At 40.1% G+C, this 17,689-nt stretch overlaps 2 protein-coding genes across 2 annotated transcripts; both read left to right on the top strand.

Moving 5' to 3' along the window:
- The first annotated feature begins 3,494 nt into the window (after positions 1-3,494).
- Positions 3,495-9,598, top strand: LOC120552029. The gene is made up of 5 exons (XM_039789656.1): positions 3,495-3,623; positions 6,212-6,470; positions 6,856-6,889; positions 7,162-7,348; positions 8,645-9,598. Exons 1-5 carry the CDS (start codon positions 3,569-3,571, stop codon positions 8,998-9,000), a joined length of 891 nt encoding a protein of 296 aa, XP_039645590.1. The 5' UTR covers positions 3,495-3,568; the 3' UTR covers positions 9,001-9,598.
- A 3,148-nt stretch (positions 9,599-12,746) lies between these two features.
- On the top strand, positions 12,747-17,302 carry LOC120551980 (cytochrome P450 2G1-like). The gene is made up of 9 exons (XM_039789583.1): positions 12,747-12,966; positions 13,059-13,221; positions 13,336-13,485; positions 14,944-15,104; positions 15,220-15,396; positions 15,718-15,859; positions 16,181-16,368; positions 16,452-16,593; positions 16,792-17,302. Exons 1-9 carry the CDS (start codon positions 12,796-12,798, stop codon positions 16,971-16,973), a joined length of 1,476 nt encoding a protein of 491 aa, XP_039645517.1. The 5' UTR covers positions 12,747-12,795; the 3' UTR covers positions 16,974-17,302.
- Positions 17,303-17,689: the final 387 nt, after the last annotated feature.

Below are 17,689 nucleotides of genomic sequence, written 5' to 3'. Positions count from 1 at the left end.
TTGGCTGCAAGACATGGGAAACACCTTCCTCCTGCTCTCCCAGCTACAGGGCCCCACAGGGATGCTAACAGTGAGCTAGTCTCGCTTTGCCAGACCTTCCTCCACAACGCTGTGGAGCTGCAGACGAGGTTCTGGTGAGTTCTACACAGCATTCTGGGATGGGAGAAAAACATGAACTGGTCTATTGGCTAACCTCTTCTTCTTCATCATCTTCTTACTGCAGCCAAACACACTGCCCTCCCCAACCTGTTGATGCATCAGAAGGACCATAATGACACTTTACTGCCTGCTGTTTACAGGGGCTCTTCTGTCCCCTGCTGGTGACAAATGCAAAGCCCTCATTCTACACATGAGAGCAAATACTTTTTGACAGAAATGACAGTAATTCACAGACATAGAGTATATAAATACACAGTTATTTAAACCAAACCAATTAACGTATGTACTAAGCATATACATATGTGTATGAGTAGCCTACTTTTGGCTACCACAAGGAATTCACAATAATTCAGGGTACACTTTTAAGGATAGGTTCCGATTTTTTGAAGTCTTAAATAAAACTGACATGCCCATATGTACATTGACAGAGTCATTGGTCGCTGCAGTTGTTCCTCCTGTCCACACTGGCCTTTATTAATGTAACCAGCAAGAGTGAGCACACCACCAGCAACCCACAGTGGAGCCGATGCCTAACAAGCCCAACCCTCACTAAAGTCTGACACTCCTAGACCATCTGCTTTCTTTTATACATGCATAGAGTTAATACAAATCCACTTGATAGCACAGATTTGTCAGATGGAAAATAACAGTCACTGTAAGAATGAGAACCTGGTTTTCCATCAACATTTGGCTTTTTATAACTAGCTCTGTTTTTGATAAGCTATAAACACAGCAAGTTCCATCCATCCATCCATCGTCAACCACTCATCCCGCGCACAGGGTCGCCAGTCCATCGCAGGGCCACACATAGACGAACAACCACACACTCACACATGCACACCTACGGACAATTTAGGGACACCAATAAACCCAGCCCGCATGTCTTTGGTCGGCGGGAGGAAGCCGGAGTACCCGGAGAGAACCCACACAGACACGGGGAGAACATGCAAACTCCACACAGAAACCGACAAACAATTCTTGCTGTGTAATTAAAACACAGCAAGTTATCACTGGGAATACACTTCTTGAGTCATTTAAAACGTGATGTTTTGGCATGTTACTGGTGCCATATGCAGTACATTTCAGAGGATTTCTCTTTTGACAAATTTTTTCGGAAGAGATTTTGTTTATATTTGTTGGTGTGTCTTCACAGACTTTTGTGTATATTTTATGTCTGGCCCTCATTTTAATTGTTGTAAGCATGAAGCCAAGCACTTTTCTTCATTCATCTGCTTGTTTTTGTTAGTGTTTGTTTTTAGTGTGACTGTCACACGGCAGAGTTTTTGTGTTTAGTTATAGTTTTGTGCAAGTATGTTTTGGTTTGCTGTATTTATTCCTGATTTGTCGTCTGTTTTGCATGTTAATGTATTTACTGTGCTTTAATTATTGATTCACCTTCTGTTTGCATGGTTTGTTTTGTTGTGTTGTTTTGGGCCTGGCATGCTTTTATTTTGTAGTTTGATTTGCATGCTTTTATTTTGTAGCATTTGATTTGCATGCTTTTATTTTGTAGCGTATGATTTGTGCTGTGAGTTATTACTTCACCTTCCTTTACCCCTGTGCTTAATTAGCATTGAGTCACCTGTGGGGCAGTGAACAGGCCATGTTTTAAGAGGTGAGCAGAGAATTGAGCAGAGGAGAAACAAGCCAGAAAGGAGTAACACGATGGGAAGGAGATGACGAGAAGGAGACAGAGAAAGCGAAAGAAAAGGATATAGAGATGAGAACGGCAAGAAGAACAAAACGCACTGATTTGATACATCTGCTGTAGACGACATTGGGGAAGTGGCTTTGGCTGGAGAGAGCCGCTGGACACCAGGACTAGCGTTCCATGTTGTGGAGTGAGGTTTGCCTATATATAGACATTTTATAAGGGTTTTTATTTTTTTTTCAGTATTTATATGATTGTAGTCTAATGCCAAAAAATGTGTTTTTGATTTCATTAAATCAGTTGGGTTGTCTAAGCAAATGTTTCAGAATCATAGACCCCCAGATAAGCACATATTAGGTTAATGACAGTACTCTGTTTAATGAGATTTCGTCCCTTGAACCCACAAGTTTTTTTTAATTCTGAAGTATTTACACTGCACATGAAACGTTATGTCTGGGGAGAGAAAATACTATTTGAATTGCTGTTTCTTCTCTAGCAGGAATAATTAATACTAAATAAAAGTGCAGATGCATTCTAATGTTTTCCCCCCCTCCGTTCAGCCTCTTATCAGCCTTTTTTCCCAGAAGGCCTCTGACTGCAGTGGGAGGATTACCGTCTTAGCATAGATAGACCATCACCCAACCAAAAGACCAAAAGAAAGTGTTGGCAACTGTCAGGACTGCTGAAGTGTCATTGAGCAAGTCACTGAACCCAACTTTAGCTGCAGGTGGGATCTTCTCGGGGAATGTGCCACTGCCCCCTGGACCCCGAGGGAAAGGAAAAGGGGAGGGAACGATTAACAACAGCATGTTTACATTCTGTTTTATTGTTTTACTGATTTGTTTTTACTGGTATTATTGCTTATTTTATATTAATGTTAATGTTAAGATTTTTTCTGCCTTTTGCCTCAATTGACTTAATCACTCCTTCTGAATCTCACTTACTGTAGCCTTCCTAATTTCCCCTTGAGATAAATAAACTGTCTCTCTTTCAGGCTTCCATTTTACAACCCATCCATAAATATAGGACACGTTTGTGGTGTGATAGTTTCTGTCCCAGATCCCTCTTGTTACATCATGTTATTCCAACCGGGATAAGCAAGCACAAGCCGAGACAATGAGTGGCGTTTAATCCTGCTTGGATATGTGACATTGAAAATCTTGGACGTTGGTGCTTGTTGGAGCGAACGCATCCCAGGTTTGAGCAGATTAAAATCTTGGTTGGGCCTATCCACAGCACTGCAACAACAGGCTTCCAGCTGTGCAAGAAGAATAATCCCTCTGTTTAATCCGCCTGAGCGATGAAGGGAGGTGATCCAAGCCCTGGTTCCGAGGCCATCCAAGGGCACAGAGATACAGTGGGAAACCGGTTTGATGACATGATTTCACGATAAGCTATTGTGAATCGCTCATATGTTGTGTGCAAGACTGCAAATAGAGGCTAAAATCTGTCCATGTGTTGCTAAGAGAGGAGCAGTATGGGAAAAGTCCAGCGTAACATCTGGTGATGGCAGCCATGAAAATCACAGGATCTTTCCGGTGGGATTTATCCATTGGTGGTATGATTATTTGGCCCTTACGGTCATATGATGTTTGTGTGCATAAGCTGGGACAGTTCCAATTCCACTCACAACAGCGGGTTTATGGAAGGAAGGCCTAAATAGAGGGGATTATTTCTCTCTCTCTCTCTCTCTCTCTCTCTCTCACCCTATTTTTCAGCATCAAATATTCTGCCTCTCATTTAGTCCCTGTTGCTGTGATGACCACAGGCATGAGCACAGCAGGCGTTCATCGAGGCTTCCTCAAGAAATATGGTAGGCCTGCTTTGATTTTTTTTCACAAGTTCTCTGCCTTCATTAAAGGTTTGGGTTAGGTTTGGTTTAAAAGGGTTTAATTTGCTTTATTTGTACTTGTAGGTAGATTTGATCTGCAGTAAGACGAGGCATTCATCTTGACACACATTTTACAAACTCAGACAACAGGCATGATAAAAACATGATAAAAGTACTCAAAGCTCCAACAATCACTAAAACCACTAAAATAATAAAACAAATGCTGCGTCTATAGCATCTGTCCAACGTTGCTACAACCTTTTCACCTGAGCGACGGGGACAAAAGCTGATTTTATTGCGCTTTGTTCTACACCTTGAGACTATAAACCTCCATACAGAGGAAAGGAGCTAAAATTCACTGTGCAAAGGGTGGAAGATGATTTAAAATCAAGTCAGTGATCCGCTGTAACTGTCTGGCATACAGGGACACAAGGTTAAGCTGGGACTCATGGACTGTATCTCTTTGTCTGATTGCTGTTTGCAGGTTACTTTATGTGCAGATTTTTTTTTTTTAAATACGCCAAATCCAATATGCATTACATTACATTACATGTCATTTAGCTGACGCTTTTATCCAAAGCGACTTACAATTGCTATGGGTTAAGTGTTTTGCTCAGGGACACACCAAAGGCATGTATCATATCCACTGTGCCATCACCACCCTTGACTGCAGGTTCTACTTGATATCTGAGTTAGCTGTGTTTGCAGTGTCTTTGTTTATTTAAAACTGTATGACTATCACAATCTGATAAGCAGACAGTTAATGGTAACAGTTGATGTCATTATTTGGATCATGTAGAGAGTTTTGATCTGAAATGGGTGTCCAACGTTATTGACAGCCAAAACTTAAGCAAATTATTACACTTTTTAAATGATCTCATGCCTTTGGTTGACAAAATGACACAAATGTTACAACACTGAATTTAGACTTGACCTATTTCCCCTTCCAATGAGTAATACACATTTGGTGTTTATTACTCTGAGAACAGCAGTAGACTTAACAATGAGTAAAGAGGAATACTGTCTCAGATCAACACTCCAACTCTAAAGATGAGTGATATCTATCTAAGAGTCACTTTGTGTGATATAATCGCTCCCAGATGTGTTTTTACAGAATGACGAGATGTTTGTTTTCCAAAGCCAAGTCAGGATTCAGGACTCAGCCAGTGTCTCATGTCTGTGATTATGTTTCATCTGTTTTATATCTCCATTCGCCATCGATTTAATTTGATAGTGGTGTGCGTCATGGTGGCTCAGGGGACTGAGGCAGAAGATAGAGTTTACTAGCAATGTCAGCAGTTCAGTTCAGAACATTTTTTATTATCTTTCTCTCTTAACTCTGGACTAATAAGAGTAAAATACTCTAATGTTGTATAATGTCCAATCTATAATGTTGTTAGCACTTCAATGTTTCAACAGGCATTTCCTCTAAGCTCCTATACCTTTCTCTCTCTCTCTCTCTCTCTCTCTCTCTCTCTCTCTCCCCCGTTTGCAAAACCCACCTGTTCATCTTTAATCCCCTGTATGGAGAATATGAGCCAATTCTTCCTGTCCATCAACATGTACTCTCCATCTATTATCATTATTAAACAATGGACGGCGGTCTGGGACAGTTACAATCTAACACCATCATAGGTGTCCATCCCTGAAAACTCGCAGTACATTTAAAAAATAGAAGGTTTTATTTATAGTAGAGTTATAATTACTCACATGTAACTTTCACACCTAATGCTGCTCTGAAATCTGTTGTCTGTCTAGTTTACATTTCTTAAGTTATTTTAAGAAACATGGTTTTGCTATTATAATCTCTCTTAGTTCTTACTTTCTAAGAAAAAAATAGTTTTTCGCTTATGACCAGCGAACAGGTTTTCATCCACGAAACAGATGGGAGGAAATGTTTTGCCAGGAAGTTTTTTTTTTCATCTGTGAAAACAACAAAAAGTTTTGGCCGGGGGATTTTTGTGTGTTTGTTGTTGTAATACTCATTTCGGCCACAGGAGGCTGAAGAGCCACTTTTCTAAACTATGGCTCTAAATAGGCATGTCAGTCATGTCATTTTAAAATACATTTCTGGTCAAAAGAGAGACATGGCAGCTATATGACATAACTTGCTAACACAATATATGTACCTTGTGCATGGAGAAATTAAACATACCTGGGAGGAAACATTAATGTTTTTAGTCCTGTGTAGAACAGAACATGGGTTCAGCTTATTGTGGCTGAAATGAGTATTACAACAACAAACTAAAAAATGTACCTGCTAAAGATGAAAAAAAGTAACACATATGAAACCTTTTTCACCTGTTCGTAAGTCCTAAACACAAAAGAGAACTATTTGGATCAGACTTAGATCCAAATAGACTTACCTCTCAGGGTTTCGTAGACTATTAGTTCTGTTTAACAAAAACAAAATCTCGGATTTTAGATTTTCACATCTATTTTCATCTTCTGTCGCTCTTACCATAAATCATCCAAGATAATAGCATTATCTGACTTTAACAAAAGCAAAGACACGTAGACTAAACTCCACCTCCTCCAGACATGCCTCTCTCTGTTTCTTTTTGCTGCAGGGGGCTTCATGTTCAAGCAGTGGAAGGAAAAGTACCTTGTGCTGACCCTGGAGGGAAGCCTGTTTGTGTGCCGTGATGCAGATTCTCCTCCAGACCAGGTGGTAGCACTACAAACCAACTGTGAGTCGATTGCAGAGGGACGAGAAATCCTTGACCTGCCCAAGTTACCTCCAGGGGGCCGGAGGGACTGCTGCTTCGCCCTCATCCTGCCCCAGAACAAGTTCCTGCTGCTTCTCACTGACAACCCCGATGAGTGCAAGTGGGTCTCTCTCTCTCTCTTACAAAAACACACACAAATGTCCTCTGCTCCACTCATTATCAGATGTTAACTGCACATATTGACACGCACACACACACACACACACACACACACACACACACACACACACACACACACACACACACACACACACACACACACACACACACACACACACACTGGACTTTCCTTTGCCCCACTCATTATCAGATGTTAACTGCACATGGTGACAAATTGATACACCTGCAAACACACGCTGGAATTTAGGTCTCCTTTGTCCCACTTACTATCAGACATGTTTATGCACTTTCTCTTGTGTTGCGATAAGAATCTACAGGCCTGGATCTGGTTCTAAAATAATGACTCGTCATTTTACCTTTCACAGTATGTGGCTGACTTTGATCAGGAAAGTGAGAGAGGTGAGTCAGCATTTTTGACCCGAGTCTGGTCCTGCTGTTACTTCATCCATTCAGCCTTATTTTCATGTCTTCATCTCAACAACTCACCTCTCATCTCTAGCAGTGTGCTTACTTTATACATAGGTTTAATAATATCTGAAATATAGCTTTCTTAAAAACATGTAATATCTACAAACATGCAAAGGAATTTAATTGGGTGATTGGCTTCTTTGTTAATGTTACACAGTGTATTTTTGTGATTTAATAACCTTGTGTTTGTCTCATTTTTTAAGGGTGTCATGTCACCCCTGACCCTTCAGAGACAGCGCAGCATCACTCCTTGCATCACCGACAGAGACCCCCTGCCCGACTCCTCCAGTGATAAAGACCCCGGGTCCCCCAGGGTTGGCGAGGGCACTCCTCCTCTGTCTCGAGTCACTGAGCGGGGAGGCTCCTTCAGAGACAGAGGCCAAAACCAAGGTCCGCTATCAGATCATCCAAATGTAATAACTCACAACTTAAAGCTACATTAGGGCATGGGTCTTCAACGTTTTTTAAGCCAAGGACCCCTAAACTTAAAGAGAGATGGATCAGGGACCCCTACAACATATATTGTATACATTGAGTTGTATATTAAACTGGGCCTACAATAATGTGTAGGGCAGCCTAAAGCCTAAAGTTATACATAACTTTTTTTACATAGAATACTAAGCTATTAAAATAGCCTAATATGTAATTGTTGGCATGATTTATGTTTTAATGTTGAAACATAGATGTGACAATTCACTGTGTCTGTGCACGGCCTTAGTGACTACCTTACCTATAGGCCAGTATGCCTATATGTCTCAGTGGGGATTTATATTTGTTAATAATATATTCATAAAAAAAATCAAAAAGGGAACAATTAGGGGGGTGTGGGGGGGGGGGGGGGGGAGGGGTAGAGTATAAGGTGCTGACAGAGCTCAATGCATAGTCATGTGGGTTATTTTCACCACTTAAACAACAGGATGCATTTAGAAAAATGTGTTACATTTAAACTAAACGCAAGCAAATTAAGAAATATTCACCAATTTGACAACACATTTGTGGCATACAGAAACACAGAAATGTATTTACCAATGACTACCACTTAAAAGTATGTGTTCATCTGTTTTAAGTGTTTTTAGAGAAATTTGACGGTGACACACTGAGAACATTTCTCGTAAATGTTCTTTTTTTGCAGCTTCTGTTTTCCTAAATGTGACACATATCAAAGCGATAAACATGTTTTCTCAAATATGACACAGAGGGAGCACCGGGGTAGCTCAGCTGGTAGAGCGTGCGCCCCATGCACAGAGGCTCAGTCCGTGGATTCAATTCCAACTTGCGGCCCTTTGCTGCATGTCATTCCCCCCTCTCTCCCCTTTCATGTCTAAGCTGTCCTGTCAAATAAAGGCCTAAAATGCCAAAAAAAATCATCTTAAAAATAAATAAGAGACACAGAGCTGGATTAAAATCGTCAAAGTATCCCTTTAAGTGAGGCTACGGTGTGTGCTCTCTCAGCTGTGGGTGAACCGTAAGCACAAAGCCTAGAGATCAAACACACAGGCTGCAGCTGGATATACGGTTGGCAATATACAGTAAAGTTTTTATGGCTAACATGTAGCAATTAGTTTTCTACTTACACACCACCTACTGGCTCAAAGTCTGGATACATTCTTAATTTGGTGTATTTAGTGAAACAATCATCCATTTAAATATATGTTATTGATATTTTTTTTCAAATGACTTCTACAGCTTTTGGACCACGGCGGTCTCTGCGCAGTGTCTCTGTGGCCCCCCCTCATCGTATGTCAGATTGTCTTCGCCATGGCAACAGCAGCGATGCCCGGGCGGTGAGGGCGGTGTGCCTGCTGATGGGAGGGGCAGCGGCCTCCTCTGCTCTGGGCTACATCAACTCCTGCTCCCCTTCCTCTCCCCTTGCAAGCAGAGCCCCAGAGATCGCCCATGGCACCGGGGGCTTCTCCGAGCTCCCAGCAGGGGGCTCCTTCCACGCCTGCAGCCAGGACGTCGACTCCCCTCACTTCAACAGCTTCGACTTTGAAGGAGACTCCGACTTTGATGCATTTGACTGTGGAGGATTTGCTTTTTAGTTTTGATCAGGAAGGGAGAGAAGAGAGAGAGAGAGAGAGAGAGAGAGAGAGAGAGAGAGAAACAGTTTGAAAGATTATTTTCTCTTTAAAGTCCTTGTTTTGGTATTCCTTTATATTATAAGGGAATTGTTATTAATTAATCACTCGTTTGCGTCTTATTGTTTAATTTATAAATGAATGAAGGTGTTCTTCCTGGCTTTATGCCCATGCTCCTCAGGTAAATCATTCATGATCCGGACTCCTCTGAACACTGTCTGTCTGTGTTGTCGCAGTCTTTCCATGCCACAGGTCGGCTTGAGCTTAACTGAGTGAGCTGTGAAATGATTCCAGACAGCGACGCAGACGTTTATAGGGAAATTTAAACAGTTGTGTTTCTCCACTGTTTGTCTCATCTTTCTGTTCATTTTATACTTTTTTAAACATTTGTTCCATGTGCATATTTTCTCCTCATCCACTTTCTCTCCATTCCATTGGCACTTTGCTCAATTTCCTTTTGTCCTGCGTTCAGAAATCACCCCCATTACCCGCCACCATACTAGTATTTTACATGAAATGCAGTCCAAAGGTGAAGTCTTAATAAATACTGCTGTCACAATTATCTTATCTTTCTCTTTACATCCATCTGCTGTTTGCTGGCTGGCTGGCTGGCTGGTTTGGAGCAGCAGTGCACACAGCAGGCCAAGGTTTGGATAGGAGGGATGATGAAGCAGATTTGCACAAGAGAGGGACATGCAGGGCCTGAACAGCTGTGTGTGCTTATCTGAGATTGTGTTGCACAGCAAAAAATAATCTCTGGGGGTTTATAGCTCATGTGCTGGATCAGTGGTGTAGTCTAATGTATTTTAGTGGGTATATATACTGTACGGTATATATGTATATTGGCTTATATATTGGCCAGAATCTGCCTTTGGGGGAGGGGGGACATATCATAGTGGGGGGTCTGGGTGTCCTCCCCCAGGGTTATTTTGAGCGTCAAAGACTTCATTTCCTGCATTCGGATACACTTTTATGCACCAATTTAGTTTAGTTTATTAAGGATCCCCATTAGCTGACGCCTCTTCCTGGGGTCCAACACCACATTCAGTCAAACAATATTAAAACATTTCATAACATATACAGATAAGAAATTAGAAAAAATAAAATAAAATTAAATTAAAATAATAACTAACCAAGCAAATAGAGAAATATCTTAAAAACAAAGTTATATATTACAATATATTAGGTGGCTAACATTAAGGTTGCTTACATTGACAAAGACACACAATCAGAAACCTCATAATAAGTAATATAAATAAAGGTAAGATTTGATTTTCTTTTTAAAATGGTGATTTCCTGTGATAAAACGAATGTTACTAGGGATTTTATTCCACAAAGAACTTGCTCTGTAAATAAAAGTTTTTTTCAAGGTATTTTTATGGTGGAAATACCTTTATTTAGCCTATGTGAAGAAGGAAAACACAGATGACAATTCAAAATATATCAAAAATATAATAAAAAGTATGTTGTTGCGTGTCAGTGGACATTTTTAAGTGGGTATAGAAATCCTGGAGCTTTCTTAGCGGGTATACCTGCGTATCACGTAGACTGCACCACTGTGCTGGATGTGAATTTGTGCATGTGTCTGTGCTCTGTTTTTAAACCACCGAGTGAAAAGAGGACCTGATGGAACAACTGCACACGACTTCTGGCTGTCTTCCTTTGTCACATGCAAAACAAGTCTCAACTGACCCAGAGATCATGATGCCATAATAGAAGATTTTTTTTAATTCACCACACAGATAAAAATATCACTGATATCCTTCCTTATATTTTTGCTTGGAAGTCGTTTTTGATCATTTCAATAAATTTTTTGCCGCAAACATCACTGTTTATTTTGAATGTTGTGCAATACATCAAAGCCTTGTTGCTCAATATTGACATGATTGTCAAGCAGGCAAAACAGCTAACTACCCAACTACCCTGGTTCTCTGCCCCTGAAAGAAACAAGTTGGGTGGGCTTGTAATTCAGTTACACGTACAAATGTGTTATGAACCAATATGCATAACTGAAGCATATATTCAAAACAAATGGTGTGGGTGTTGCAGCGCTATCCTCAAAGTTTTATAAGTTTCAAAGTTAGAATCTAGTTTTAATAGCTTTTTTCAAGTTGATATTGTGCTTACATTTGAGATATTTTAATACAATGATAATGTGATACTATTCACACCTCTGTTCACCTCCCGCCTACCAACTTCCTGTTAAGCTTTACTATTGCTTTCTGTAAACAAGCAATAATTCAAATATAAAGCTAGCAACTGACAGAAAGTAATTTAGTATGAGAGATACTAACAAGGAGATAACAAGAATACAAAGTGCAGAGAGTGTGTTTGGATTTTCTGTAATTTACAGTGATGTTGGAAGGGCTAATCTCAGCTTTGCTTTGGCTGTTCAGTATGAAAACCAAGAAAAATATTCCACTGGACCTACTCTCATATAGGGAATCTGACACAGTTAGGCTATCCATTAGTTGCAGTTTCCACTGGGGTTTAAAGTTGTATAAATCAATGATGGATCCTGCAGTCTGACAAATCATATCTTGGTCCAGTTCAGTGAAACCCACAGGCCGTGTGCTGACATTTAACCTGGGCTGGCAGTGGACCCGTTATTCAGTCAAGGAAGCCCTGGTGTAACAGGCGGGTGACTTTGTGGCAGAGTGCAAATGTAGACTTTACTCAAAGCTACCAAGGACTAACAAAAGGTGTGTTTAAATCTCTAATCAAGGGAAATGCTGATTTCTCTACAGTCTTTTGCATGTGGTGGATAAAGGTCCTGCTCAACACTGTCTTCTAAAATGTTTTGAATTGTATTCATATTTATCGTGAGTGCTGTTGGTCCTTGAATTCTTTCTTCAAATTTGGTCTAAAAAACTAACTGTGGCCAAATAGCCTAAATAAAGCAATGGGTTTGCAGTCAAAATTGAAAAAGAGTGTGAAAGCTGTGTTGGATTGCTCAGCACATTTATCCCTCTCTTTTCAGCCACATGATATATTCCTTATCTCTTTCTGATGGCATGCAAAATAAACATAGAATATATTACATAACCAGTCAACATGCTAAAGCTCCACTCAGACATTAGTGCAGCGTGCATGGTAGCTGCTGTAAGGACTTTGTGTTGTTTATTGTATGGCAATAAGCCCAGAGCCTTCAGTTTGTGTATACCGCAATGATTGTAACTTTTGTTGTGCATACGTATAGATAGATAGATAGATAGATAGATAGATAGATAGATAGATAATAGATAGATAGATAGATAGATACTTTATTCATCCCGAGGGAAATTTTAGGCATCCTGTAGTTTAGACAAGAATAGTGTATTTCTAATCATCAAATTAATTCAATCAATCTTTTAGTGAAAGATTGCATGTAAATCTAGCCATGACTAATGGACTTCTCCAGGTTTCTCATTTTTAAAACCATGTCAGCATGACAAAACATACCCCAAAGTTAAAGCTTCTGGCTTTTCAAATGAACTTTGAAACACTTTTATTCATTTCTGCCAATTTCTTCTAAATCAACCTTGGCGAAGAGAAAGACAACTTTTGTTAATATAATTAAAGTCAGATGTTTGCTGTGTCCTCCTCGGTCAACGCTGGCTTTTAGTCAATATAAATCAATGATCAGGTGAAGGTAAACAGGAGAGTCACATGGCTCACATGTGGCCTATTGCAACTCCCTGTTTAAAATAAACAAAGGGAGTAGAAAAGAGACATCTGTTGACCAGCGAAGAGTCAAGAAGACAAAGTGTAAAGACCATTATGGACTTCTTTGCAACAGTGATCTTGTCAGGGCTAATCTTAGCTCTGGTGTGGTTATTTCGAGTCAAAAACAGTAGGAAGTATTGTTTGCCTCCAGGACCCGTTCCGCTTCCTCTCATAGGAAACCTGCCACAACTGCAAAAAGATGCACCTTTTAAAAGCTTTCTCAAGGTGAGAATGTATTTTTGCACTTATCACATTGATTTAAGGTTGTATAAAACATCAGAATGTTTATTATCCTAACTAGTCACGTCTTTTTCTAGTTGAGTGAAACCTACGGTCCTGTGATGACATTGTACCTGGGCTGGCAACGGACGGTTGTTCTGGTGGGATATGACGCAGTGAAGGAGGCTCTGGTGGACCAGGCTGATGACTTCACAGGCAGAGCGCCAATGCCGTTTGTGGTCAAAGTTACCAAGGGCTACGGTAAGACACTTCAAATCTGTCATCTCCGCCAAGCGAGCAGTGATTTCTCAATGGTTTCCTGCCTGCATGTCTCTGTATGTAGTTGGTCAAAAAGCACGCATTTTCTTTTGTCAGGTTTGGGGATCAGTAATGGGGAGCGCTGGCGCCAACTGCGACGTTTCACACTGACAACGCTGAGAGACTTTGGTATGGGACGCAAGGGGATGGAAGAGTGGATCCAAGAGGAAAGCAAACACTTGAGGGACCGCATAGACACATTCAACGGTGTGTTTTTAGTTGATGTTCTAAGAGCACATATTTCACACGTGGTTGATGTGAAAGAGGGTTGCTGCATAATCTGTCAAGTTAAAGGGTAATTTCTTTCTTTTTTCAATCTGGACCCTATCTTCATGAGTGTTTATGTGTAAGTGACTGATGGGAACTATAATCTTTGAAATTGGTTCAGTATCAAGCAAGAATGCTGTGACCAGCAGCTGCAGACCGGGCTGCAATCCTATAGGGCAAAGGTGCATCGTCAATTTTGTCCACTAAAAGTGCTGTTTTTGCCACTGACAGGCTCAGATTGTTATTATAAGGTTCTGACAACATTATGGAAAGGATCCCTACAGAGATGGGCCTTTTTAAAACCTCTTTAGGACCTTTTTGTTAAACCAGAAACAGCTCTGAGATTGCTAGCGCTAAACCCACCAGACTCCATTTAAAAAAACAATACTTTTAGCGTGTATAGAGCCAACATATTTTTACATGTAAATCGATTTAACTATGTGTTTATTTCAACCAAATCTAGTGTTGTGATTGTTGGCGGCTTTTCATAGTTTTATTTAGTTTCTGTCGACTTTGAATGAAGTGTATTTTACGATGCTAAAATTACTGTTTATTTACATGGAGTCTGGTGGCTTTAGTGAATGCAATTTCACAGATGTTTTTATGTTTAAAAAAAGGATCATTCTCTTTAACAGAAAGGTCGACCTCCTTAGAAATCCTTTCCATAATGTTGTCAGACACTTAGAATAACAATCTGAGCCTGTCAGTGACAAAACAAGCACTTTTGTGAAGGTAAATGGAAGGTGCACAATTGCCCTATTAACTTATATTGTAGCTTGTTTCACTCATTGCCACTCTTAATACATCCATGATTGCCAACAGCAGCGGATTTGCTTAAAGCAACACTACGTAACTTTTCCCACTTCGGTCCCCCTACAGGTTGTCTCAGTGGAACTACAGCTGCAGCTAAAAGTTACATAGTGTTGCTTTAGTACTAGAGTAATCTCAAAGCACTAGCAGTACATTTTCTCACTAGAGGAAATCAACTTATTATTGTGAATTTAATGAATACTTTTATTGAATGCTTTTACATTTTATATTGATCAATACAAGTTAAGGATTGAATGAAGTGTATAAAATTAAAAAGGTTGTCACCTAGGAACCAGTTTAAACACCCAGATAACTTCCAAGCTAATGTTTCTGGCATTTCAAAAATACTGACATGACAGGATTCAAGTTTTGATAAACCAAAATTATTGTTTAAAGATGGAAACTTTTCTCCCAGGTCAACAGCAGGTTGTTAAAATGTCCAAAGTCAGCTGCACAACGTTTAAACTCCAGCAAAGAATCATAATCACAATCCGCTTCAGTGGTCAAGCAATTATAAACACATACAGGGAAAAATAGTCATCTGTAAAAAATAAATAAGTCCAACTGTGTTTTCCTCCACTGCTCCAGGTAAGCCATTTGACCCTACGTTCTTGTTGAGCTGCACTGTGTCTAATGTGATCTGCTGCCTGGTGTTTGGCCAACGCTTCAGTTATGAAGACAAGAAGTTTCTGCACATCCTCAACATTGTATCTGAGGTTGTAACGTTCCTTAGCAGCCGTTTGGGTCAGGTAAGCGGAGGTGGGAGCCCCCGTCTGGTTTTTAGATTGTGTCCTTGTATCATATACAACAAATAGTTTTACTATTTCCTGAGAAACAAAGCTGCTGTGTGCTTGCTTCCCACAGATGTACAACAATTTTCCCTGGCTCATGGAGCATCTGCCTGGCCACCATCACACAGTTTTTAAAAAGATTGAGGAGGTGAAAGAGTTTATCAGCATGAAGATCCAAGAGCACAAAGAGACACTGGACCCCAGCTCCCCAAGGGACCTTATTGACTGCTTTCTCATCCAAATCAATCAGGTTGGAAAAGATCATTTGTTTTGTTTAGGGGGACGCGAGACCATACTGAGCAATATAACTTTCATCCTGGAGTTTCTCCTTTGTCTCCATTAAAATAAGCCTTAGCGTTACCTGGGCTGCTAAGAATGTTTTTCTTGGTTTAGCTGTGGCAGATCTAATTTCTGGAATAAAACCATTTATAATATATAATAATAATATATTATTCAAATGATCCAATTTTAAGAAAACAAAAGCCTGAGTGGGCTTCCGTCACCTGCTGCTTGAAGTTTATTTTTAAAATGTTGTGCGTCTTATCGCACTTTTAACACTTTGTCCTCTCAGGAAAAGGACATTCCCACAACTGAGTTCAACTATGACAACTTGGTCTGTACGGTATTGAATCTATTCATGGCTGGAACAGAAACCACCAGCAGCACCATCAGATATGGCCTCAGTGTGCTGATCAAATACCCCAACATACAGGGTAGGTACTCTGACGACAAACACAGAAATCTTAGTTATTTTACCAGTTACATAATGGTCAAGAACTGAATAATCCTGTGTCTGCCTAATAACAGAGTAAACTAGCCAACAATATATCATCCTACAACTCCAGCTGATTTAATGATTAGACTGTTAAACACACAACTGTTTGGATCCTTTTCACTTTCTAAAATGGGAGGATTTTTCTTTACTTTTAATACTTTAACTACGTTTTCCTGACGATATTCTTACAGATTTTTACTGAAGTAACATTTTCAATGCAGAACTTTTACTTTAATACTTTTTGCTTCTTCCTGCACAGAGAAACTACAGCAAGAGATTGACTCTGTGATTGGACAAGGCTGTTGTCCCAGAATGGAGAACAGGAAGTCCCTCCCCTTCACAGATGCAGTCATTCATGAGATGCAGCGCTTTCTGGACATCGTCCCCTTCAGCCTTCCTCACTACACACTCCAGGACATCTCTTTCAGGGGTTACACAATCCCCAAGGTACTGTCGATCCCAAGATATCATATCCATGAGAGGAAAAATGCATTATTAGCCTACACTAACATCATATCTTGTCTCAATAGGATACTGCGATCATTCCCTTGTTGCACTCTGTGCTGAAAGATGAAAAGCAATGGGCGACTCCCTGGTCCTTCAACCCCCAGCACTTCCTGGATCAGAACGACAACTTTAAGAAAAATCCTGCTTTCCTGCCATTTGCGGCGGGTAAAAGAAAAGTTCTCAGCTAGTTTATTATCAACCTCATATGAATGTGTTTTATGTAATCGTTTTGTTTGTGAGTGTGATTTATCCATGACTAATAAGGGGTCATTTTGTACTTACTTACCCATTGCCCCTTTACAATTACAAGCAATTATTTTATTTATCATACACTGCTTTGTTTGTTATTGTGTCTCTTCACAGGGAAGAGAGCCTGTGTTGGCGAGTCTCTGGCTCGTATGGAGCTTTTTATCTTCCTGGCGTCACTGCTGCAGCATTTCACCTTTTCCTGCACCGAAGGCCCCGACAGCATAAACCTCATTCCAGAGTACAGCAGCTTTGCCAATGTTCCTCGCAGGTACCAGATCATCGCCACGCCGCGGTGAGAAGAGGAGCTCCACTCAGACAGTCTATCATCGCTTGAAGCACTCTGAGCCACTCACAAGGATGACTATACACCATACATATACAACATACATTGCTTTATTGTGACACAGCAAAGTGTGTGGTAAAGTTTATGTTTGCTGTTATCTGGCTGATATAGCAGACAGGCCCGTCAGACTCAAAATGTAAGGAACAGCATCATTATGACTTTGCTTTGGTTGTCTTTTCATAGGCCTATATTTGTCTTTTTGTATATATTTGAATCAATTCTTTGTTCCTGTGTTAATGTGAACTGCTTTCCTAAACAACAAAAATAAATGTATTACTGCAATCAAAGTATTGGTACATTACTACTATAAAAGTACTAAGCTATACATTAATGGCAAGAAATGACTTCCTGCTGTGGATGAATCGTGTCCTATATACCTGTTAGGTAGGTATTTTCTTTATATTACATATTCCGTGATTCTACATAAAATGTTATTGGAAGAAGAGCTATCAAACAAGGACCTTTACCCACTTTTAATATGGTTGGAAAAACCACCTACAGTAAGACTGTTTAAAAAAAAACAACATTTCATTTTTTACCTTTGTACCAAATCAAGACTTTTAAATACGTTACTGCAATATTCCTGCTGCATTAATGTATGTGTTGCATGTTTAGGCTGTGCTCATTTTAACTTCTTTACATGCTGTTGGGCAGTGTTGTTGTCATTAC

Source organism: Perca fluviatilis, chromosome 2 (genome assembly GCF_010015445.1).
Source record: "Perca fluviatilis chromosome 2, GENO_Pfluv_1.0, whole genome shotgun sequence".
NCBI classification, from domain to species: Eukaryota; Metazoa; Chordata; class Actinopteri; order Perciformes; family Percidae; genus Perca; species Perca fluviatilis.
This window is presented reverse-complemented; position numbering and strand designations above follow the sequence as displayed.

Coding starts and splice junctions, on each gene's coding strand:
- LOC120551980 (XM_039789583.1), top strand. CDS start 12,796: ATGGACTTCTTTGCAACAGTGATCTTGTCAGGGCTAATCTTAGCTCTG. Junction 13,486..14,943: donor CCGCATAGACACATTCAACG/GTGTGTTTTTAG, acceptor CCACTGCTCCAG/GTAAGCCATTTGACCCTACG. Junction 15,860..16,180: donor CAAATACCCCAACATACAGG/GTAGGTACTCTG, acceptor CTTCCTGCACAG/AGAAACTACAGCAAGAGATT.
- LOC120552029 (XM_039789656.1), top strand. CDS start 3,569: ATGACCACAGGCATGAGCACAGCAGGCGTTCATCGAGGCTTCCTCAAG. Junction 6,471..6,855: donor GACAACCCCGATGAGTGCAA/GTGGGTCTCTCT, acceptor TACCTTTCACAG/TATGTGGCTGACTTTGATCA. Junction 6,890..7,161: donor TGATCAGGAAAGTGAGAGAG/GTGAGTCAGCAT, acceptor TCATTTTTTAAG/GGTGTCATGTCACCCCTGAC.